General features: G+C 37.9%; 1 protein-coding gene across 1 annotated transcript in view; it reads left to right on the forward strand.

Moving 5' to 3' along the window:
• The window catches only part of LOC140867745 (magnesium transporter MRS2-4-like), a 56772-nt gene extending 31519 nt beyond the window's left edge, over positions 1-25253 (forward strand). The window contains exons 3-4 of the mRNA XM_073272788.1: positions 24684-24896; positions 24978-25253. Of these exons, the coding sequence (XP_073128889.1) occupies positions 24684-24896; positions 24978-25253 (489 nt within the window). The remainder of the gene's footprint in view (positions 1-24683; positions 24897-24977) is intronic.
• Positions 25254-27301: the final 2048 nt, after the last annotated feature.

Consider the following 27301-nt stretch of genomic DNA (forward strand, 5'->3'; position numbering starts at 1 on the left):
CTAATCGAGCCAATCGCTGAGTCTTTGGGTCAGACATCTGAGCATCTCAAATCTGAGAATACAAAGCTGGCTCAGATAAAATTGTAAACATCTGTATACTCCTCATACCTTTCTTGTGCTTGAAGGTATAACCAGAAGAACAACAATCCTGAATTGCACTGGAAAACAAACAAGTCTGAAGTGCAGATACTTTCACCTTACGACTCAAAGCATCCGCAATAACATTAGCAGCTCCTGGATGATATTTAATCTCACAGTCATAATCCTTCAGCAAATCCATCCAATGTCTCTGTCTCTTGTTCAACTCAGCCTGAGTGAACAGATACTTGAGGCTCTTATGATTTGTGAAGATTTTAAATTTCTCGCCATACAAATAATGACGCTAGATCTTCAATGCAAAGATAATAGCTGCTAACTCCAAATCATGCACTGGATAATTGTTCTCGTGAAATTTCAGCTATCTATAAGCGTATACGATAACATGCACATTCTGAGTCAGAACACAACCTAACCCTTGCAAAGAAGCATCAATATATACCACATACCCTCCAGATCCAGAAGGTAATGCCAACACTAGCGCAAAAGTTAACCCTTGATGAAGTTCACAGAAATTCTATTCACATTCTGAGGACCACTCAAACGGTACGCTTTTGCGAGTAAGTTGCGTCAGAGGTCAATCTAACTGCGAGATATTCACATGAAGCGAAGATAATATCCTGCCAGCCCCAAAAAACTACGGATCTCTGCTACCGTCGTCGAACGCGACGAGTTCAATACAGCCTCGATTTTGCTCGGATCTACAGCAACTCCATTCCTGGATATAAAGTGGCCAAGAAATACCACCTGATCCAGCCAAAATTCACAATGACTCAAATTTGTGTATAATTGCTTCTCTCGAAGAGTCCGCGACACAATATTTAGATGATACGCATGATCATTCGCATCTGGTGATATCTAGATCTCAAGTCAATCTTGGATTAAACTGAAGTACCCTGCAACTGATCAAATAAGTCATCTATACGAGGCAATGGATACTTATTCTTGATGGTTATGCGGTTCAACTGACGATAATCAATACACAGTCTCATAGACCCATCTTTCTTCTTCACAAAGAGAATAGGCGCTCCCCATGGAGACACACTAGGATGAATATATCCCTTATCAAAGAGATCCTGCAACTGATTCTTCAACTCACGCATCTTTGACGGAGCCAGATGATACGGTGCTCTCTAATAGGTGATGTTCCTGGAATTATATCTATGCCAAACTCAACTTCTCGAACAGGAGGAAAACCCGGAATCTCATCTGGAAATACATCTGAAAATTCATTAACAACTGGGGGATCCCTAATACCAACACTCTCAGTGGATAAATCAGCTGTATAGATGAGGTAGCCTTCCCCGCCAGACTTCATAACTCGACAGGCTCTCAAAGCTGATACCAATGGCATCGGGGGTCGCGCTCCCTCACCATAGAAAAACCGTCTATCACCACCAACCGAGTGAAACTGTACCAATCTCTGGTAACAATCCACTGAAGCTTGGTACGTGGTCAACATATCAATTCCCAAAATTCAATCGAAGTCCTCCATTGCTAATATCATGAGATTCGCTGACAAAACATTACCCTCAAATTCCTAGGGACAACCCAACTCTAAACATTTAGCCAACGCAGATTGACCCGTTGGTGTAGAAACAGAAAGTACTACGTCTAGGTTAATGTATGGTAACTTATTATTCTTGAAAAATCGTGCGGATATGAAGGAATGAGATGCACCAGTATCAATAAGTACAAAACAGGTATTCAATATAAAAAAACATACCTGCAATAACTATCTCATTCTCCTCCACTGCCTGGTTATGGTTCAGCGCAAACACTTGACTATCCACACGCGGTCGTAGATAAGATCCTCCCGTTGATTGCCCAGATGGCCTCTGCTGCACAGTAGTCTGAGAACCAGAGCTTGAACCACTTGCTCCCCTAGCCTATGGACAATCCTTCTTAAGATGACCAATCTCTCCGCACGAAAACAAGCTCCTGAAACTTTTCGACACTTGTCAGATGGATGATTCTTACCACAATGGTTACACAAACCCTTCCTTCCAAAACACATCACTCACCCAAATATGGAGGAAGAAGAAGCAGACTTCTTGAAGACTGAGTAAGGAGACCCAAAGAATTCGCAGTTCTAGAAGAGATAAAAGACCTGTTACGTCGAATGTTGTCCTCCGCCTGGCGATCGCCTAACCAATCCCTCGCAAGTCATATCATCACCAACAGATACATGGTCATGGATTTCTGTATTAAAACCCTGAAGAAATAGATTATATTTCGCCTCAGTTCTGTGAGAAATCTGAGGAAAATAGGGCAAAGTTCAAAGAACGTTTTCTGGTACTCTTCAATCGACATCGATCCCTGCTTCAAACCCAACAATTCACTAGCCTTTGCCTGTCGGAGTGCAGGAGTAAAATACAACTTATGAAAAACTGTGTGAAAATCCGTCATGGTAACAGCTCCTTGTGCTGTGATGATAGGTACCGACGTAGATATCCACCAATTCCGACAACGCCCCTCTAATAGAAAACTGAGAGTCACCGTCTTCTGCTCTTCCTTGCAATGAAATTCCCGAAAACAATTCTCCATGCGTTCTAACCAATTTTCAGCATCTACTGGAGACTCGCCTCCAAGCAATGGCTTAGGAATCATATGCATGAATTGATGATACTGAAGCGTCTACGATCATTATGGCGATGGTGATGATGGCCCCGACGATGCTCGCGATCGTCCTCAATGCCCCAACGTCCACCAACACTACCATGGCTACTATCATCATCATATCCCGCCATCTACACGATGATTAAAAAATTAATCCTAAGGCAAAATATAGATCCCAAGATTTCTATGCATGCTCTGATATCATAAATGAAGTGACCCGCACCGTGATCACCTACGAATCAAGATCTTACACATGCATTTAACTTAATTAAACAATAATCAGAATTAAGCTGCAGAAAACATAACCAGATACAATTCCAAGAAAATGAATCTGTAAATACTTAAGTTATACAACAATATTGAAGGTAATGTATAAACACAAATACTGGAAGTTTAGACAGAACACAATCATCTTCAACTGCTGCCAACCTATAGCCTAAGCTCTCCCGGAACCATCCGGCTCATCCAATCGCAAACCTGACCATGTAATAGGGTGTCCCAAAAATAGTACGAGGACGTGAGCATAAAATGCTCCTTACGAGAGAATGAGTATACATTATTATATGTGCATGTATGCAAGTGTATGAGGTACCATGACTCGAGGTCAAGAATATCTGATCAAGAACAGACTAGGGCCCTGGGTACATAGCATGCTGTGCCGTTTCTTCAGGAGGTGACCTACATATCCAACTCATGGTGACCTGACACAAGTCTACGTGTCCAACCAATATTGGTGACCTGACACGAGCCATGTATCCAACCATCCACTGACAAGATAGGGTAAATACCCTACTACAGGATATCACAATGATACAAGATCAAGATGATCATGCATGCAGCATAATTCCATGTCATAATATATGCACATAAAAATCATGCCATATAATCAATGCAACACATAATACATGCATAGTCAGTCAGGATATCTTGAACAGTACTTCCGTACCTTAGATACTAGGCAAGCTATACTAGCTCTATTGTCCAAGCCTATAATAAGCACTACAATGCAAAATACTCATGCATTATATTATTTCTCTAAAATTCTTAACTAAGATATAGCATACTCCCTAATCTCAATTAGGATCTAGAGTTGTACCTTCGTTTGTCGTTAGCCCGCTGATGACGACTGCCCCAAAACCTGGGCACCACTCCGCTGCAACTTCGGAGCTCCTTGTCAACTCCCGGACCAAGACTAGGAAGGCTGGAAACCCTCAAAACACCACACAACATGAGAGAAGAAGTTGGGAAATGGTGTACAAAACTGAATCTCGGAGGGACTATTTATAGGCGGAGATCAGACGATCCGAACTCTACTTTGGACGCTCCGATCTTCGCATGCAAGACACATCGCCGCATGCACAGTTCAGACGCTCCGATTGCATCTTCGAACGTTCCAAACTCTTATGTGGCTGAACTCCTTGACACGTCAATAATGTGCATGGCCTAACTGATATCGGACACTCCTATCATGTTCGGACGTTCCGATCCCGAACATAGCCTCCAAACCATGAACTGTGCTTCAGAAGTATTCGGACCCTCCAAACTTGGGTTCGGACCTTTCGAACTATCCTTAGCCAAAAATCCAATTAAATCCAAATTAAGTCCCTAATCCATAATTAACCATCACATAATCTTGTGAAAATGGAACCGGGTTACTAAAAGCGGTGTCTGTCCTCTCGATGGTGACGGTGCCTGCATTGATGCTCTCTCCCCACGTCATCTCACCAACGACCACCGACACTCCCATGGATCTCATATTGACGTCCTGCCATCTAGTAAAATTAACAAAATTTAAACCTCAAGACTATTTACCTAGATCTCAAATATCAATCCATGCACTGATACCAAATACAATGTAGGGACCCGTCCCGGAATCTCTAAGTGTAAAAGCTTAAGAATCTTAAGCATGCGATATAACATAATAAACAATAATCAAACTAAGCCAACGGAAATTTAATCAATTAAACTAAAAACTACCGATATGAATACAACCAGTCCCAAAATAATTACTGATAAATGTATTACAACCCAATCTAAGATAATACTAAGACTCCACAAATGGAAACCAGTTACAGTACAATCCTCCCTGTTGCTGCTCAACGACCGCTACCACCCAGTCCGTCCAACCTAAGTCCTATCCCATGGAATGGTTTTTCCAGAACCAAAACCGAGTACGTGAGATACAATTGCTCTGTATGAAGGTATGAGTATACGTAGGCTATGAATGCTAAATGCAAATGATCGGATACCGAAAACCAATCACAGTAGAAACTCTTGCTCGAAAAATGTCGTCATGGTATGTAGCACCCTAGTCCGTCGCATCAGGAGGTTCTCCCATACCATATGAAATAAGTAGAATATCCGGACCCAAATCATGGAATCCATCCACAAAAACCTCGGGGTTGAGCAACCCCTCTACATGAAATATCAATGTGTAGGCTCAACATGATAATGCATGCAGCATAATAATCATTACATAATAAATGCACATAATTCATGTCATATAACCCATGAAAATATTAAACATGCATTCTCAACTAAGGTATCTCGGATAGTACGTCCGTACCTCAGAATAATCAACCTAGAGATAACCGAACTCTTGTCCAAAGCCTATAAGCAGAAAATCACCGTATCACTAAAAAAACTAATAAAAGCATTAACTAGATTAATATTTACTCATTGAAGCTAAACAGAAGTTAGCGATATACCTGCATCAGTAGTCAGCTCTTTGATGGCGATGACCTCAAAACCTAGGCACAACTCCGCTACGATCTCGGTACCACCTCGCTATCGATTTCCTCTTGAATTAGTCGCTCGAAAACCCCAAAATATAGCCCAAAACGAGAGGAAAAATAAAGGAATGAGTGAGGGAAATGGCTGCCTCGAAACCCTATTTATAGACCTCGATCGGAATGTTCGATCTCAAGTTCGGAGACAACACACTACTGACAACACAGTTTGGATCCACCAAACTCTAGTTCGGAACTTCAGAACTCTATCTAGTCCAATCACCCATTCAAAACCCATACCTGTTTGATTGTTTTAAGATTGGAGCTTCCGAACTTCTCAGTACTTCCGATCTCTAATTCTGGCTTCCAAACCATTTTTGTGCTTCCGAACTGTCCCAATACTTGAAGCCTTTGGAACCATTTTTTATCGTTCTTAATCCGATTATCAACTCTTTAAACTCAAATGAGAATCCCTAAATCATGTTTAGGTAATAGATTAGCTTGATTAGTAGTTGGGTTTCTACAAGTCTTAACTAGACTAATAACTACTCGCTGAAACTAATCAGAGTAAAGCGATATACCTGCGTCTTTAGTCAGTCCTTTGATGACGATGACCTCAAAACCTAGGCACAACTCCGCTAAGATCCCGGTAGCACCTTGCTATCGACTGGCCTCTGAAATGATTCCTAAAACCCGCTAGAATCGAGCCAAAAATGAGAGAGAAGAGAAGGAAATTAGAAAGGAAGAGTGAGCTCTCGGCCCTTATTTATAGACCATGATTGGAACTTTCGATCCCTAGTTCAGAGCTTTTGAACACACATTGGAACTACCGATCGTCCTTCCGAACTTCCTCTACCGAACGCGTGTCCCTGATTGGACAACACAATGCTACTGACACAGTTCAGATCTACCGAATTCTCTCAAGTCCAATCACCCAATAAAAACTCATACCCTATCTGACTGACACAAGATCGGAGCTTTCGATCTCTAGTTCGGTGCTTCCGAACTACTCGGTACTTTTGATCATTAACTTTGGCTTCCGAACTAGTTCGGTGCTTCCGAACTATCCTCAACGCTTGAAACCCTCGGAAACATTTTTGATCATTTTGAATCCGATTTTCATCTCATTAAACCTAATTGTGGATCCCTTAATCATGTTTAAGAAGTAGATTAGTGTAATAAAGAGTCGGGCTACTACAATCGATATGGCTTCAGTAATCCTTTCTTGTAATTCAGTCAATATTTCCTCATCATTCGGGTCCTTAGTCATATTAGGTTGTTGGCTGAGGTCTTCATTCTCTTATTCTATATGTTGCTGAGCAATCTCTCTGATGTCGTCATCAATATTCATAAGTGAAATCTCTTTGATCAGCTTCTCAGTTGGGATCATTGGAGGCTGAGTGGATGAGGATCCTGTTGCTTGTTGATCCTTTGGAATTGCCAGAATATTTGGACTAGCAGGAGTATTTGGACTTGTTGGGGGATTTTTGCTTGCTGGGAGTGACTGGATTCTGTTGAGAAGTATCATTTTGGGAGGGTTTTTAGTAGGTGGCATCAATAGTTTTTTCTAATTTTACATACAGTTGGTGATCATCTTTACATAATTTCACCTTCATCTACAATATTACAAATTCCATGTCCAACTGATTTATTGTTGCTATATCATCAAAGGCAGCTAGATTGGTTGGAACATAATTTGATCTCAACTCTACATAAACTGTAGTCAGCTTCTGAATATGCAAAAAATCAAGCAGAAACTCCCTGCGCTGGAGAGCTTCAGAGATTTCCACTATCTTCACTTGAGCTAGAACCTCTTTTTTAGCTGAGATGAACCTATCAAGAACTGTATTCTTTATGAATTTCATGGCTAGGGTAGTTATTCTTAAATTCACCTACTCATCAAAAAATTCATCATCGGTGTCTTCAAATTCATTTACCTCATCCATTAGTAGATCAATCTATTTATGCATTGTTGAGATGGGTTCAGTTGTTTTTGGCAGTATCATATTCTCTTTTCCTTTTTTTTGAAGAATATGTTGACTCTAGCCCTGACCTTGTATACTCAACGTTCTGAATTACCACTCCTTTGTTTGGTCAGGGAGGTGGGAGAGCAATTAGCATCAAAATCTTGCGCGAATGTGGGAGAAACAACTATCAGTTTGGGTTTGGGAGGTAATTGGGCTGCAGTTTTTACCTCAGTTGTCTTCCCCTTAGGAACTTGTGAGTAGTTGAGGCATTCACAAGTGTAGAAACTTGTCTCCCTTTGGTATTTCTTGGCTTCTTTGGTGGTGTAGAAGGATTCTTCTCAGAGTCACTTTCCTGCATAATAATTTTCTCTTTGGCCTTGGAGTGTCAGTATGAATAGATTTTACATTGGATGGCTTCTTAAGTTTCACAAGTTCTTATCCAATATCTTTCTTCACAGCAATCAATCCTGATTTGGAGACATTTAATGTATGACTCTTAGACCTCAGAGATAAAATATTTGAGGCATTCAAGGCCTTGAACTTGTGCAACATCACTGGCTCACTTTGATTGATGACATTATCCTCAAATAGTTGGCTCAGTGGGATGGAAAATCCAAAGGACTGTTTCTCAGACTGCAACATATCCTTCAAATTTTGAAATAGAATGGATGACCAGTTGATATTGAATCTAGTGAAAAATTTAGTCATAAATTACAGAGTTATTGCTTCAAAGGATCCTGCATTGGCCAACAAATACTTGGCCACCACAGTTGCCAGCAGTTGGTAGTCTAGCTTCATTTCCTTCTTTGGGGGAAGAAGTCATGATATTTTTTCTATAGGTTGAGTACTTTTTCAGCATCTCTTCAATAGCACTAGAAGACACTTTAGAAAAACTTGTAATACCCGCAAAGGTTAACTAAAAGAGATTAGCAAAGAATGTCTGGTCGACTAGGAGACTTTTTCTCTTAGGGGCATCATGTTCTTCCCATCACCAGTCACTGTGTCTCGTCCATAGAAAATCTTCAATTCAGGCACATAAATTTCCAGAGAAGAGTTGAGGAAGACCTTCACTGCAGATGACTATACCAAATTGAAAACTCCAGAAATAGCATAATCCTACATCGAGTGTGTGATGTCCCGTATTTTTTTTTATAACATTTACAAGAAATATGATGCGGAAAAACGTGAGAAAAATTTCCAAATTCAAAAGGTGAAGGGAATGCATCATGTTTGCGAGTTAAACAAGTCGTGAATTGAAATTACAATATAATGGCTCTAACATGCATAAAATATTTGAAACAAAGGATGCAACCCTATAGCTAATGACCGGTTCTTATACGGGCACGCCAAAACTTCTGCTGACAAAGGAAACCTGAACCGACAATTTAAAATCTTATAAATGTAGAAGAAAAACGAGTTCCAATAAAATAAATTTAGTTCAGAAAACTAATTTATAAACATTCATGAAAACGAAACATAAACTATCAAATGAAATAATCAACTAAAAAGATCACAACTTGAAATCATTGAAACTTATCGACGCACGACCGTCAATGAAAATACTTAAATCTAACTTTTCTTTAAAACTGACTTTCAAAGATCGTGCATAAAAATAATGTAACAACAAAACATGAGTAAACGTAGTCAAACTCCTTGCTTAAGGAAAAAATTCAGAGGTTCAAAACCGTCGTGCCATGCAATGCCTTCACCTCTAGAACTCTTCAGCCTTTCCACCGAGACTTTTAAATATTTAAAATCTAACTACACTAACCAAGTATAGTGAGTCTAAAGACTCAGCAAGAAACATACATTACATAGCTACTACATATTTAAAATCATCATTCTTTGAACGTACAACATTTGAATATAAACATCATGCAATAAATGACATAAATGTAAACCTAACTGAACATAACATAAAACATGGCATTTGGGGTGAAGAGATACGTGTATTTTTGGCAACCATCATAAGAGCACGTCATAAGTTCCCGTTGTACAAAAAGCATATGACTTTCGCCTTTAAACTTTCATTCTTTGGAAAGCCCCCTCCGGAGTTCATCTTAGATTTCCAATCCCGTACATTCCATCCCGTGAGCTATAGTTTGGAAAGGCCCCTCCGGAGCTCATTTCGGAGTTCCAATCCCGTATTGCCACCACAAAATACATAAAATTTTTCATGCATCACATTATTCATCATCACACTTTCTTATCATAAAATTCATCATAAACTTCATCATTCTTATCATAAAACATTCTCATCACAAAACTTCTTATCGTTCATGAAACATACTTAAAAACATCTTAAATCATCATGAACCTTGAACATAACTTTAAAATTATCATGCCACCATGAACTTTGAAAATAACTTGAAACTTGAGGCTAACATGTCATGCTCTTAAAAATCCTTTCATGCTTGAAAATCATGCATGATAATTATATAAAATGAGAACATCATCTTTACATTCATAAAATTTCGTTCTTTCATAATGAACATAGTTTTCGTGAGAACATACTAGCATATAATGCATTACATAACTAAACCGATCCACGTGAGTCGTTCTTTTCGTTCTTGACATTAAAACTTGAAACTTTTCCATAGGACATCTTAAAAATACTTAAAACACCTTAAAATATCATAAACATGAATTTAGGACTTAAAAACATTCATGAAAAATATAAGGGGCAGAATGCTTCTCGCTCGAGCGGACGAAACTTCCCTCTCAAGAGCAGCCCATGGTTCGGGACAGTCTTTATCATGCGCGAGAGCACATATTGTTCTGTCATAAAATTATTTTGCGTCCGAAATTAGGAAAAATAGTAAACATAAAAGTTGTAGCTCCATGTCTTAGATTTCATTTTCCGTTGACCGCACTCAATTTGGACATTTCAATAAAATTTTATGCTCAATCTACCGAAATATGTCAGTGTAGAGAATTACTGTACATCCGACACACTTCGGGGTGATTTTGGCCATTATTCCAAAAAGATTTGGACAAAACTCAAAACATGAAAGTTGTAGATATATGAATTATATTTCTAATAAAATTGACCTGATATCAATTGGATTAGTACATCAGTCTTTATCCTCAAAATCGTAACTGATGTCGCTAACCCAGTGTAACCCAACACATGTAAAATCTTTAAAGCTATGGATAAAAAACACCACAACCTCCAAAGTTTTAAACTAAAAACATGTACATCATACTCACACAAAAAATATGATATTTAAACATCTTTGAATCATTTTCTCATCAAAATCTTTCCCATAAACATCAAGAACAATTCACATTTCACAGTTCTACATCATGCTTATAAAAAACTCATAGAATCAATGAAATATACATAAATTACACATCAACATACATATTTTCATATCAAAATACTTATATTCTTGATTGGTGGTTTCAAAAACATTTAAAACTTGTCTTTATTCTTGGTAGTTAGTAACCGGTACCTCAGGAACTTGATCTAGCCTTGCCACGAATGGAATGTTGAACAATCTTTTTTCCATAGAGGCAAATTTTGAAGAATTGGGCAGAGGAGATTGAGGGTTGGCAGCTAGGGTTAGGAGAAGATATTTCTCCCTCACTGAACGCTAACCCTCTTTTTAAAAAAAGTTAATGGGCATAACCGGTCCATTTCATAAAAATACTGGCTTTTAAAAATCTCTCTCTCAGTATTTTAAAACTTGGCTTCCAAGCTGTGGGGCCTCGGGTTGCTAATCTCAAATCTTAAGGGCATTTAATGAATAAGCATCATTAAACTAATAAGGAAAGAAAGGATCTAAAATTTTTTTTTTTTTTTTTTTTCAAAAAGGGGTGCGCCCCCGCCGCCAAAAACTACCGTGGGGGCGCCCCCTGTTTTTTTCCAAAACAGGAGGCTAATCTCCAGGCTGCGCGCGAGCCATCAAAAATTACCGCGGGGGCGCCTCCTGGAGCAGAAACTTGCCTTGTTCTTTGTCCGCAAATTTGATCCCTTCAACTCCTTCCAATTCATCAAACTCAAGTCTAAAACATGATATAAAAGATCCAAATCATGCATATTAATATAAACAAGGTCTCAAGCATCTATACATGTATTTATTACATCAACCAAGTCGCTAAAGAAACGATAACGATAACGACACAAACTATCTCAAGTTTTATACATGTATTCCAAAACCAACAAGTTCTAAAGTTCCTTGCTTCTAACATTCAAAACATCATCTACAACCCGAGCCCTCACGTGCTAGACTCTCTCCCAGCTGTCAATGACGTCGATGACCAGCTCATGCCCTCTCTGTTGTCATGCACACATACAAAACAAGACAACAGCCGGATAAACTCCGGTGAGATATAATTCTCAGTATAACCAACATATCAAAAGCGTTAAATAAATCATATTAACTCTATTTCAAACTCGACTCAACAAATAGAGTACTCAAACGCTTTAAATACGAATTGATTCACATAACTTCGAAGCCATAAAGATTCATAACTGATCTTGACATGGATATCCATCTAACGAATTCGTAAACAACTCGCAAATAAGGTTAACCGCAACCTTGGCTTAGAATCAATTCGATATAACATCATATCAACTCAAATTTAAAGATCCACTACCTGAGATGGATCGACAACACCACAATCAAATCAAAACATAAACAAGTATGTGATTTTTGCGGGCCAACTCAAAGATAATCGTTTTTGAGTTTCAAAGTCCCTACTTCGCGATGTCGTCATTATACCTTCGTTTAATTCGATTCTGAACTCTTCAAATCTGAAAGATACAATCAAAATACACATATCAAACTTCATATCAATCTATCATGTCAGAAACAAACCAAAACCATCAAGATTTCATCAATCAAAACCAATTCAAACCTCAATCAACTTTCTTCGGTTCAAAGTCGGCGTCTCGTGTTGTTAAGCCTTCAAACTCAACTGAAATTGAACAAGACACATACTTTAACATTTACAATATCTTAATAACAACTTCAACTCAGAATTCGGCTATCAAAATAGTTCCAAAACTCGATTAAACGACGTAGCGATTCAAAATCGGTAACCGACGTAATCCCGACTTCAAAACTTGTAACTCCAATTCATATACCAGCATATAACATATAGAACTCAGCCATAAAACATCTTATCAGCTGTTATAATCATCGATATACATGCTAAAAAACATAATCAATCCCTTCAATCATCTAACTTTGATCCGGTTCGAAAATAGAAACGATACCAATGTAAGAACACAATCAACAACAAAAATTCTTATGTCTGCTCCATAATGATTTTGAAATCCATAAAACACAGCATAAAACTTACACGAGATCGAATCCCTCGTCGTAAGGATTCCAGAACACTTTACGGAATCGAAATCGAACAACCGGTTCAAAAGTTACAAGGATTTGAAGATCAAACTTTCAAAGAAAACAAATAAGATCTCGGCTCTGTTTCTCAATTTCTGAATAAGGAATGAATTACACGTGCAAAAGCTGAGTAATCCAACACAAATCTGATAACTTTCAATAAAATTGCACTTTAGTCCCTAGATTCTTCAATAATTGCAATTTGGTCCTCGGCCCTTATTTTAATTCAATTTCAATCCTAAATAATTTAAGAATATTAGAATTTAAATCAAAACTCCAAATATTCCCAAATTAAATATACTCGGATTAAAATTTAAATAAATTTGGATTAATCTCTAATTAATCCCGGGCCTTACATTTCTCCTCCACTAAGACATGAGTTCGTCCTCGAATTCATAAACAGTATAGATATGCAGTCCGTATGCTCATAAAAATAAAGAATAACTAAAAACTGAATAAGAACTCACATCAGTGAAATAGATAAGGAAATCGTTGCTTTATATCTTCTTCGACTTCCCAAGTTGCTTCTTCAACTCCGTGTCGACTCCATTGAATCTTCACCAATGGAATGGTCTTCGTTCGGAGTTGCTTTGTCTTTCTATCAAGAATCTGAATAGGTTGCTTGAAATAACTAAGAGTGTCATCCAATTCAGCTTCATCGGAGTAAATCACATGAGATGCATCAGATATGTACTTCCTCAACATCGATACATGAAAGACATCATGTATTCAGATAAAGACATAGGAAGAGCGAGTCGATAAGCTAGATTGCCTATCTTCTCGAGAATCTCATACGGCCCAATATACCTCGGAGATAATTTCCCTCGTTTACCAAATCGAACGGTGCCTCTGAACGGTGAAATCTTTAGAAACACTCTATCTCCCTGATCAAAAGATAACGGCCGTCGTCGTACATTCGCATATCTGGTCTATCTGTGCTGTGCTGTGCTGTTCTCATTCTCTGTTGTATTAGTTTCACCTTTTCAGTCATCTGTCTGATCATATCTGGCCCTAACTTAGGTACCTCAGAAACATCATCCCAATACAAAGGTGATCGACACTTCTTTCCATATAACGCTTCGAATGGTGCCATCTCTATACTCGTCTGATAACTGTTGTTATAAGAAAATTCCACGAGTGGTATAGAATTTTTCCATGTAACACCAAAATCAAGTACTACAGCTCTAAGCATATCCTCAAGCGTCTGAATTGTTCGTTCAGATTGACCGACGGTTTGAGGATGGTAAGCAGTACTCAAATGTAAACGCGTACCTAGAGCTTCCTGTAGACTATGCCAAAAGTGCGAAGTAAACCTCGGATCTCGATCAGATACAATCGACTTTGGCACACCGTGTAGTCTTACCACTTCTCGAATATAGAGATCCGCCATTTGATCATGACGATAAGTCATTCGATAAGGAATAAAGCACGCAGATTTCGTCAATCTGTCAATGATCACCCAAACAGCATCGCATCCTCGAGATGATCGTGGCAACTTCGTTACAAAGTCCATGGAAATGTGGTCCCATTTCCATTCAGGAATCGATAAACTCTGTAATAAGCCACCTGGTTTCCTCCTTTCAGCTTTCACCTGTTGGCAATTCAAACATTTGGACACAAATTCAGTCACATCAGACTTCATTTGTTTCCACCAGTACTGACTCTTCAAGTCGTTGTACATCTTCCTGCCTCCAGGGTGAACACTAAAGCGACTACAATGGGCTTCTTTCAGAATATTCTGTCTCAAATCTGTAATATTAGGAACAACTATTTGGTTATTCACATACAAGATATCGTCATCACTAACCTTGTACTCAGACTGATGTCCTGATTTGATCATTTCAATCGATTTCTGTACACTCTGATCAGCTTTCTGTGCTTCTTTGATACGAATCAATAACTCTGGCTCAGCACTGATTGCATACACTCTCATCGGCCTTCTATCTGTCTCAAATACATACCCAGAAACACAACAATTCTCAATCAAACTTGATACACCTATAGTAGATAAAGATAGAGCACATACTTTTCTACTCAGGGCATCTGCTGCTGCGTTAGATTTTCCCAGATAGTATTTGATTTCACAATCAAAATCCTTCAATAAATCAAGCCATCGTCGTTGTCTCATGTTCAATTCAGATTGTGAGAATAGATACTTCAGACTTTTATGATCAGAAAAGATTTCAAAATTCTCGCCGTATAAATAATGTCTCCAAATCTTCAATGCAAAAACGATAGCAGCCAATTCAAGATCATGAATCGGATACCTAACCTCATGTGGTTTCAGTTGTCGAGAAGCATAAGCAACAACATGTCCTTTCTGCATTAAAATACATCCCAAACCCTGGTGAAAAGCATCACAATAAACAACAAAATCACCAGTACCTTTAGGGATTGTCAACACTGGCGCAGTAGTAAATCTCTTCTTCAGTTCAACAAATTTACAACATGTGTCGATCCAATGTACAGCTTTCCGACGAACGGGCCCCCCCAATAATATGAGCCGGACCGTATCCGCGGGTAGCATCTCATACATTGATCGTTGATGAAAGGTAGGAACATTTAAACAAATTTAAATTTCCTTTATTTATCTTGATATCAATTTTAAATCATATTTAAAATGAGGGATTTTAATTTATAAAAATTTGTCTCATCATTTTTAAAGTTTTGTATGCTTGCCGGATTCACACAATTATGTCTAAAACATGCATACAACTATAATATCACATATTATATAGGATGATCGATTCCATTTTTAATAGACCCGTGGTTGCCAATCACGAGTCTTAGTCCAATCCTAGGTAATATGCAGTATGCAATGCAATCCTATTACATTTGCTTCCAATTTACATTTCTTCTGTCTTTATTGTCTGTTGGGCCCACCTCCATCTTCAAATCTTGATCTCCCACTAAATATAATGTATTTACAATAAATAACAATGACAAGTAGGGGATACATTTTAAGAGGTGGGAACGGGCCATAAACCAAGCCCACTTTTATTACATATGACATTCATATTGGGCCATAAACCAGGCCCATTAATAAAACCAACAACAATAAAAACAAATGTAAATTCCTAACATACACCTACAAAATTGGTCATGGCAATCGATCATCCTTATCCAATAACATTTAATTCAAAATTAATTTATTGGATAACATGCAATGGCAATTTAAATTTAAAAAGATAAAATCATATCTCATACATAAAATCTTATTTTACATATAAAATCATATTTTATCTTTTTATCAAATAAAATCATATTTTATCTATAAAATCCAATTTTATACATAAAATCATATTTTACTCAATATATCCATAAGATCATATCTTATCATCAATTGTACCAAAATTAATTAATTTCAAAATTCAATTAAAGGATAAAATATTAAAATTTTCAATAATTCAAATTTATCCAAAAATCAATTTTAAAATTTTCGGACTCGAACAATTCAATCCGACGCCTCGTGGACCAATCAAAACAATTTTCGATCGGACCAAAAATAGAATTTTAACATATTAAAATTTAATTTAAAAAAATTAAAAATAATTTTTCCCGCGGGCCGCCCGGGACGTTCCCGGGCCGGGCAGCCCGGCTGCCCCTAGGGCAGCGACGATCGCTGCCCTGGGCAGCACCGTGCGCCGCCCTGGGCAGCGCCGTGCGCCGCCCTGGGTAGCGCCGGCCTCGGTTTTTGAAACAAAATAAATATTTTAAAAATAAAAAAAAAAAATTCGGGCAAAAACCCGGGCAGCGATTGGATCGCTGCCCGGGAGGGGCAGCGCCGTGCGCCGCCCTGTGCAGCGCCGTGCGCTGCCCGGGGCAGCGACCATCGCTGCCCCTCCCGGGCAGCGATCCAATCGCTGCCCGGGTTTTTGCCCGAATTTTTTTTTTCATTTTTAAAATATTTATTTTGTTTCAAAAACCGAGGCCTAAAAATTTTTTGTACAATCGATTAATTTAATCGCTTGATCTGAGCAACCTGGCTCTGATACCACTGTTGGAGAACGCGGCGATCAGATCAATTATGATTGATACCCGGTGCAGCGGAAGTTTAAAATTTTTGTATGGAACGATTCCATAATGGGTATCAATCTTACGATTAAATTGTGTGTGTAAAAATCAAATAACAATTATAAAATTTTTACCTTTAATCTCGGATCGAGATTTTGGACACCAACAGATTTCTCTGCTCTTGTTGTATATCCCTGGAACTGATGGACGAACTGTTCTTCAATCAGGTCCACGAACAGAGATTTAATCCCTCTGATAGATTGCACTAGAAAATCTATCAGAAGTTTTCTACGAAGAGATTAACGAATTTGATCCGTTAAACCAGACTGTAATTCAAAATCACAGGCTGGATTTTTCTCGAGTAGAGGGAGAGAGGGGGGACGGCCACCTTTAAAAAATTAGACTAGGGTTTTTGAAAAATCCTTGTGACCTGTTGTGTGTAATTTCTGTACTGCAATAACTTATTTATAATGCAGGCCACTAATAGCTTAGGGCCCATTAGTCATAAGTTCAAGCCCGACAAGCAAAGCCCGCATGTTCAGAAATTAATATAAAATTTATCGTGACTCCGATTGATAAACCGATTTCACCAATGTGCACAGAAACCATTTCTGCACCTTTTAAAGTCAAGATAAATTTTTCTGAATCCGAATTCAGTGATTTCCAAAAATGGCCATCCCTATGTCATTTTAGGAAATCTTACTCCTCTACTCTTAAATAAGAAGTCCAACTTCTTCGTTCATTAAATTTAACTCTTTAAATTTAACTATCTCAACGGGGATTAAAAATCCATTACACTGTGTGACCCTCAATGGTTCAGGGATACAGCTAGCCGTGGGCTCACAACTCCTTGTGACTCGGAACAACAATTTCCGACTTGCCCATCGAATCATGGTATGAGCGCCTAGCAACATCGCCCCATGATTCCCTAGGTATCACTGATAGTGCCTACAAGAACCAGTAGATTTTGGTTAGCGTACAGTACGGTCCCTTCATCCATATATCCCGATCGAATCAACAACCATTGGTATATCGAGAGTCGCTCGAGATTCGATAACTATGCAATGCATCTTGAAGATCAAATAGTGACATCGCATGTGCTACTAAGAAACCATTTCTTAAATCACATCATGTACTCTGGCCAGAGATTCGTCACACTAATATCTCCTCAGATCGCATATGATATCCACACTCGCAAGTATGTGGTGAATCCTTGACAACAAAGCATCGACTCCTATATGTGTTGTAACTGTACCCAATCCCGACACCTGATGACCCCAATAGAGTCGGTAAACGAGTCAAAGCACAGTACTGGCATATAGAGTCTCAATGATGTCTCAAGTAGTAAGGACTAATGGTGTACAACCAAAACCGCGGACTATATCCACTCGATAAGTGATAACCACTTGGAAAGTCCGGATAGGGTAGTTCGATCATTCATCATATGAATATCCATTTGCATGCTTCGAACATCTCTATGTTCCTTACCAATGAAACGTGGTACTCTGCATCGCAAATGCTAGTCTCAAGCTCGAGCGATCCTTATCCTTATTATCGGACGGCTCAATCGACTAGGAACAGTTTAGAATATACAGTGACTATAAGATGTGTTTCATGATAGACATCTCCATGTTCTACCACATCTTACATACACTATAGTATATTCAAGGTCTTTATCAAAGCAACAATAGTATATCACAATATCACAATATGAGGAAAGACAAAGTTATTGCCATTAATAAAAGTGTAAATTATATTAAACAAAAGATTGTTTATACAAAGAGTCATCAAAGCCCTTAGCCACAAGTTGGCTCACCGGACATCCACTCTTTCATGTTCTTTCCAAAGTGGAACACACTATCACCGAAACCCGAAGAAGAAGAAGCTGCACCAGGCTTATTGAAATACTGGAGTTTAGGCCCCAAAGAGTTACATAGTCGGAAGGAGAATAAAGACCTGTTACGCTTGATACTGTTTATTCATGTTGACAACGGTTAACCAACCCATCGTACGATGTCGTATCATAACAGATTGCCACTCGATCGTGAATCTTTAGGTTGAGGTCGTGAAGAAAGTTTTCTTACTTGGCCTCTGAGCTGGTAGCAACATACAGGCAATATGGTAACAACTCATAGAATTTATTCTGGTACTCATCTATCGACATGATGACCTTCCTCAGATTTAGCAACACGTCCTTATTTTCATGGCAGAGTGCCGGAGGAAAGTACAAGTTCCGAAATGATGTACGGAACTCGGCCGAAATAGCTATGCCTCGCTCAAATACCATGGGCGCATAAGTGGACTTCCATCACTTGCGAGCAATCCCTTCTAGATGGAATTTGATTGCCTCCACACTCTGCTCTTCAATGTAGTGGTAAACCTGAAAACAACTTTCCATATGCTCCAACCAGTTTTCTGCAGCCTCGGAAGTTTCGCCACCCACTGGTGGCTTCGGCCCCATTTGCACGAACTTATGCATGTCAAAGCGTCTTTTCCATCCCTGTGGTGATGGTGACCACAATGATGATATCTCTCTTCGTCATCTCCCAACATCCACCGACACTCCCATGACTCTCATCTCCATTTCCAGCCATCTATAAAAGCAACCGAAATTAAACCCAAGACTGTTTTCCTAGATCCCAAATCTCAATGCATTCTTTCATACCATAAATGTAGTGACTCAATCCGGGATCACCAACTAATCAAGCTTAAAAATGCAATAAATAACTTAAAGTGCAATAATCAGATAAAATAGCGGAATAGAACAATACCAATGGCGGAATACAACCGGTACTGAAATCAACTATATATAATTGTTATATAACCCGGTCGAATGACATTACTAAAATACACAAAAAAAACCTATCACGGAACAAACCCAACACTGCTGCCGCTCAACAACCACTACCTCCCGATCCGTCAAATCTAAGCCCTGCCCCGCAGAATGGGGTGTCCAGTTCCAAAAACAGAGGATGTGTGCTAACAATGCTCAGTGCAAAATTATGAGTATACACATGCTATAAATGATAATGCAAATGAACGGGTACCAAAAACCTATCACGGTAGAAAACTCTGCTCGAACAAGAGGCACTATGGTGTGTAGAATGCTCGGCCATTGCATCAGGAGGTGGCTCCCATACCAGAAATAATACGTGGATATAAGTAACCAGATCCAAATCCACCGAATCAAACCATCCACTCAATAACTCGGGGCTGAGTGATCCTGCTACTTATAATATCAAGGCACACGCTCAACATGATAATGCATGCAGCATAATAATCACGATATAATATATTCACATAATCCATGCCATATAAATCATGCGAACATAGAACATGCATACTTAACCAGGATATCTCGGATATTACGTTCGTACCTCTAATCAAGCAACCTAGTCACTCGGGTACTCAAGTTAAAGTCTATTAGCAGATAATCACCATATTACTTATTGCCTACTAAAATCCTTAAATAGAAAAATAGCTACTCACAGAAGCTAATCAGAGACAAGACTTATACATGCGTCCATTGTTAGCCCTTTGATGAGATGGCCTCAAAACCTAGACACAACTCCGCTATGATCCCGGTAGCGCCTAGCTATCGACTGTCCCTCAAGAAGACGCCTGGAATCCTTTCAAAACCACCAAAAAACGATAGAGATAAGAGTGAATTGTTGATTGGAAATGAAGACCTCGGTCCGTATTTATAGACGATGATCAAAACTACCGGTCTCACGATCAGAGCTTCTGATCACTAGCCACCAAACGTGTGTCCCTAATTGGAAAACACACCGATACCGATGGAGTTTGGACCTTTCGAACTGGGGTTCGAAACTTTCGATCTATCTCAAGTCAGTTAACCAATCATAAAGCCCATCCTTCTTATCCATAGGCGATCAGACCTTCCGATCTTGAGTTCGAAGCTTTCGAAATCACCCTCTGCCTTCGAAGTACATCACTGATTCCGAACTAATTCGGTGCTTCCTAACTACTATTTGGGGCTTCCGAACTGGCAAATAAATTTGTTGTCCTTAGAACCATTCCTATCATTCCTAATCCTATTTTCAACTCCTTCAATCCAATTAGGAACTCCTTAATCAAGTTTAGAAAGTTGATAAACTTAATTAGGAATCGGGCTACTACAAATTTCCTATCCTTTTTTTTGGATTTCTCATAATTCCTTGAATACTTCTTTTGATTCTTGAACTCATCCTTATTTTGTTTAGGACATTCAGCAATAAAGTGACCAGTTTTTTCGCAATTTATGCATGCTGGATCTCCAATACATGATTCCTTTTTTGTGATTTTTGTTCTTGTATGTCGATTGATTGGTTTTCAAAAATTTGGAGAACTTTTTGATGAACGGTGACATAGCTTCATTGCTGATCTGTTCAACAGTCTTTTCATATGGTGTTTCAGTAGTGCTGGTACTGACAACAGCAGGAGCAGTATTAGCAGGAGCCAGTGCTTTGATAGATTGTTCTGATGTAGCTGCTTCTCAACTTCATATCTGTAGTTCGAACACATATGCCTTTATATATGCAATGAGATCATGTACTTCTATTTGGTTCATATTCTTGGCTTCTTGCATATCTACAGTTTTAACATCCCGCTCCTTTGGAAGTCTCTCATCACCTTGAGAACCATCACTCGATTGTTGTATTCTTTTCCAAGAGATGTGAGTTCATTTTCGAGGCTAATGAATCTTTCTTCAAAAGCACTCATAAATTATTCATCCTTCATCTTAATGCTTTAAAACTTCTGCACAACAACTGAAAGTTTATTTTCCTTAGTTTGCTCGTTTCCCTCGCAGTGTTGAATCAGTTTTTTCCATATTTATTTGGCAGTGTTGCACATCTTTATCTTGCTGAAGATGTTCTTGTCCAAAGTTTTGTACAAGATATATTTTGCAACATTGTCGAGGTTTTCCTTTTTCTTATCTTCATTTGTCCACTCACTTATGTGATTTTCAACCATCAGTGATGCACCGTCAGTGATAGCAACTGCAGCATTTGGCTTCATGATTTTGATTGGACCCTCCGTGACAACATACCACATATCGTCATATTGTGCAACAAGATGATCTTGCATTCTGATTTTCCAATCATCGAATTATTCTATTTACAAAATAAGAATATTTCTGAAGGACGCCATGAGTTAGCAGTAACAGCTTCACGGAGACAAGATAAACCAGCTATGATACCACTTGTTAGGATCTATGAATAGTGTTTAGAGAGGGGGGTGTATGAACACTCTCTATGTTTCGTTTGGTAAAGGCCTAGTACTGGTGCTAAAAGCAATGCATGAGAATCTCATACACTAAGACAAAGTAGTATTCTACTGAAATAGTGCGGAAACAGACTACTATGTTTGTTGAAGAGAAAAGATACAATGTAAGGTAGTGCAAATAGATTTTTTTTCTGGAAGTTCGAAGGATAAAACCTTCTATGTCTCCCCTTCTTCGATTTCCAGAAGGTATCACTAGAAGATTTGATGAGTACACAATGTGTTACAAACCAAATTCAGTAGGACTTTTCTTTGCCTACTAAAACTCCTAGAAGCCTTGAAAACAAAATAAAATACAAAATAATGACTTCTGTAAGAAGACTCTTCCCTCAAACTATTACAACACTTTCACTCTATAAAGATTTTACAGTAGATAGCAGTAAGCACAAATATGGTATGATAATCTGATAAATTGATTTGAGTGTGCAAGAGTGTTTTCTATTATGTTTTAGGAAAATTGAAGATCGATAAATAGTGATAGCGAATATTTCTCTACTTTACTCGAAGGAGCCACACTACCTTATATAGCTTTTTCTTCAACGTTAATAAATGGATCTTTAAGGCTCTCATTTACTGTATCTGTACCAAAAGATAGACTTTACTTAGCTTGTCATATCTTTCATACTCAAAATAGGAATAAACGATAAATTTGGTACGGTGCATTAAATGTGGTGTACTATATATCAGAACGGATAATAAATAAGGGGCTGCTGAAAATATAGTCATCATGATATCTCAGATTTAATCCTACTGATTTTTATCTTCCGTGATTACTGATTTCATATGAGATCGATTCTGGTTTTCTTCACTACTGTTATTGTCTATGGATTTTAGAGAAGTTTTGTCTACTGGTTGTCATCACCAAAACTAAAATTACTTATATGTTATCAAATCGAATTCTTGAACCAACTGATAATATAATAAGCCAAATACAAATCTGAAATACCAAATGTAAACCTTCTCTGAGTCTCGATTGGTTTACATCTTTGCTAATGCCTTGTCTATCAGAACCATCTAATCTAAAACATGTATCATCAAATGTGGTGTCCGAGAAGAAAACAAGACTGTGAGCGATAATCGCCTAGTGCATGAATATACGAGTATACAATCCTATATTATGCATATGAAATGCAATATGCTCAGAAAATAAATATCAAATCTATATTCTCGATTTGTGTGTCCTTGGGTCACTTACATCTTCTCAAGTCGAAACCTACTCCAAAATCTTCCTGATTTGTGTGTCCTTGGGTCACTGGCCTTATCTGCCACATGTCAAATTTCTATTCGTCATGTGTGATTACTTTATACAAGGGTGATCGGAAGGTCCGAAGTGCATTCAAAAAATCCTATCGTATTTCCATATGTCATGGTCTGATTGATAGAATCCAGATAAGGTGGTTGGAAGAAGATTGGGCGGGTCCGATCTAAGTTTGGTGGATCTGAACTGAGTTCGGAAGGTCAGAACTGTCCTTTGATGGATCCGAACTTAATGATCCTCAATTACTCAATTGGCTTAATTAATCATTACCTTAATCAATAATTAAATAATACGAACGAGCATCAAGTCCTTGAGGACGTGACCCATTGCGAACCATATATGGTTATCCTCTTTATTCAAAATTTAAAATAACAAACCTATAGTCCTACGAAAATCAAGAGAGTGTTTTGAGGATCTTTTAGGAAGCGTATTTCCTAGATTTTCGCTGAGTAAAAATGCTTTTGGATGTTTGTGAATACCAGCTTCTGCTTCAACTTTTGTAATTTTTAACTAAAATCTAGAAACAAGATTGATATGTTTTTTTTTTCTACTTTATTTTTTTGTTAACGGTTTAAAGTTATAATTTAACATTTATATCCTTAAAAATTTATCGTATTTCACAATTGCTCTCAATTTTTTAAAATATTTTTCAAGATTTTTGAAAATGTTAAAATTCCAATCATATTTTATAACAAACATTTATTTTTTAAAAAATATTTTGCTTTTTTTAAAAAATAATTTTCATTTCTAGATATATTTTTACATATTTTGTGCATTTATACAAACTTTCCATGTAGTTTTTTTTTTCTTATTTTGTGCATTCATACAAACTTTGTCATGTAGTTATTTTTTAAAATTTGTATCAATCTTATATAAATTTTCATTCATTCGTGTTATAAAAATATAAATAAATTTTGATACAAAATATTCAAAATGTAATGCTAAGATTAATACATCGCCAATGATGTGGTCGGGTATCAAATTTTAGATAATTTAAAAGATAAATGTTAAATATAAGTTAAAGATATTGTTGTCGTTGTTAAAAAAAAGATATTGTTGTCATTTTATTGATCTTGGAATCAATTTTTCTCAAAACACTCAAACCTTAGCTTATATTAGCTTCAAAATTTTATTCACAGACACTTCCTAGTTTTGTTTTTCATCTGCTTTGAAATAATCTCTAGAAAAATCACTTGAGAATAAACAAAAGCTATCACAAACAATCTCTCAATAGTCTAGAGTCCTAAGGATTGAAGCAGGCGGAATTCTGAATTTCCCTCATGTAAATGTTTTGATTGCTCTTTTGCCGTATGAGTTATTATGTTATATAAGATTGATCAAACATTTATATATGGAATTGAAGGTGAGAGATGAAATCGAACATCTTCTAGATGACAACGAAAACATGGCCCAACTTCAGTTAACACAAAAGTCTGAATCTATGGCAGCAGCAGATCATCTCAGCTCTAGAAAAATATGTGGTAGCCTGCTGAGCAACTATCATGTGGAGGACCTTGAAATGTTGCTCGAAGCTTATTTCACACAATTGGATGGCACCCATAATAAAATTATCTCTGTCAGTATTCATTTCCTTCTCATTTTTTGCATCTTCGTTGCCAATTCATGATCCACCTTCTTCTTTATGCTAAACCTGCAGGTACGCGAGTATATCAACGAAACAGAGGATTATGTTTACATCCAACTTGATAGTCGAAGAAATGAACTCATCCAAATGCAATTAGTATTGAGAACTACCTCCTTGTGCTTATCTGTGGGAGTTCTTCTTACGGGGATATTTAGTTTGAACATTCCTTGCACCTTGTATAAGGTGAATGGGATTTTCGGTCGTTTTGTTGGGTGCATTCTTGCTGCTTGTATGCTGCTTTTTCTTCTTGTTTTGTGGTATGCCAGATGGAAGAACCTGCTCGGGTGAACTATGGGAAACCGTTTCTCAATTCTTATTGAGTGTGTTATTCATTTGTTTTACTTGGTCAAGTCACAATTCCTAGTCTATAGGGAGTTCTTAATTTAGTTGTTATTAGATTTTCTATATAATGTAATCTTTATGGATTTAATAAAATTATTTCATGTGTTTCATTCTGATATACTATATGTATATTCTCAACTCTACAATAATTTTCAGATTATTTATAAAAATTGTTCTTCCTTCATATACTGGAAACCGTTTGTCAATTGCTTTATGATCATTAACCCATGTGATGTCACCCAAGTACAATCAGGCAAATGGGTGGGCGATTGCTCGGGTTGGTGAGAAAACCCTCGGTTGATGGATACTGGGTGATCAGGTGATTGGTGCTCTACTTCATTGATCTCTGCGCACACTTAAACAAAAGAGGGTTAGAGGGACGCTGAAAGATTTTCCGGCGTGAACACTTCGGTGATTAAGTCAGCAAAAAATGGAGTACACAGGAAAATCAAAAGAAGTGTGGTGAGTATATGTGTCTTTTGTGTAAGAGATTAAAAATGAACTCCCTTTTATACCTCTATAGGCGGTATTTATAGGTCTGGGTAGTTACCTTTCCTCCTAGATTCTCGAATCACGATCACAATATGAGTGACTGGGCCACATTTTTGGTCATGCCCGAATGAGGAGTCATGGAGGACCGTGCCCCTGAAATGTGGGTGAGAAGGACTCACGATCTTTTGACTTGATCTTCCCCTCTGAACAATCGAAGCCTGAGCTGCAGCTCTTCCCTACTTCTCAATATTCTTACCCGGTTCTCCTCTGCCTAGGCCAGAGCTCCAGAGATTTCTTCTCGGAGTAACTTGCATCCGACCTGTGCTCTTTTTCTCTCGAGAGGTCATGCATTCATCCTGTGTTCTATGATAGCCCCTGAGCTCTCGGGGTATGACCACTACCCATTGAAAAGTTGGGCTAGAGCTATGCTTGTTGTCTCGAAAAGTTAACTATTGTCTTGGGCGGGAAACTGGTTCCTTTTGAATTTTAAGGGGGCTAGGGCTACCATAAGCATGATCTCAGTCCTAACAGTTGAAAGTACGTGCTCTTGTCAGAGGCATTTCTAGATGTCATTTCATCTGCCCGACTCATCATGACACCTGCCCGGACTGCAGGTCCAAGTTTTGAAGGTCATCTCCACTGTTCGTTCGACCCAAGATGAATGGACCAATATTTCCTCTGCCCGTATAAATATCTTCTCCTTCAACCATTCCACACTTCTGCATCTTATGTTCTTCTTTCCATACCATTGTCTTTTTTGATCACACTCTTGCTCTCCGTGTTGGAAAACGTGTTCAGATCAATTAAGAATTGATACCCGTTGCAGCGGAAGTTTAAAAATTTTATTTTATTATATGGAACGATTCCATATATGGGTATCAAAACTTTTACGATTAAATTTGTTCAAGTAAAAATAAAACACAGTTAAATTTTTACCTCTTCAAACAAAGGCTTGATTGTGGACTCCAACAGAATTTAATCTGCTCTTCTTGTAAATCCCGGGAACCGATGACAGTCACGATCTAACTCCGGAATTAGGTCCACGAATGAAAAACAGAAACCCTCTGATTGATTGCACTAGAAATAAATCAGAAGTTTTACGTAGAGAATAAACAGATATGATCTGTTAATTCGATTTGTAATTTTTCACAAAAATCACAAGTCGAATTTTCTCCAAAAGGGACAGATGAATTTTCGAAAATCCTCTTGAAAATTATAAGTAGTGTTCGAAATTTCTAGACTGAATTCTCTGATGAATTTCGAACACTGCTTACATATTTATAGATAATTTCTAGACTAGATTAAGTTATAATTATATTAGGACTCTAACTTCTTAGGGCCCACAATCCATAACTTAGTCCAACAAGCCAAGCCCGTTGTTCTAGAAATTAATATAAAATTCATCGTGACTCCGATTAATAAACTGATTTCACCAATGTGCACAGAAACCATTTCTGCATCTTTTAAAGTCAAGATAATTTTTTTGAATCCGAATTCAGTGA

The sequence above is a fragment of the Henckelia pumila genome, chromosome 4, assembly GCF_033568475.1.
Source record: "Henckelia pumila isolate YLH828 chromosome 4, ASM3356847v2, whole genome shotgun sequence".
Taxonomy (NCBI): domain Eukaryota; kingdom Viridiplantae; phylum Streptophyta; class Magnoliopsida; order Lamiales; family Gesneriaceae; genus Henckelia; species Henckelia pumila.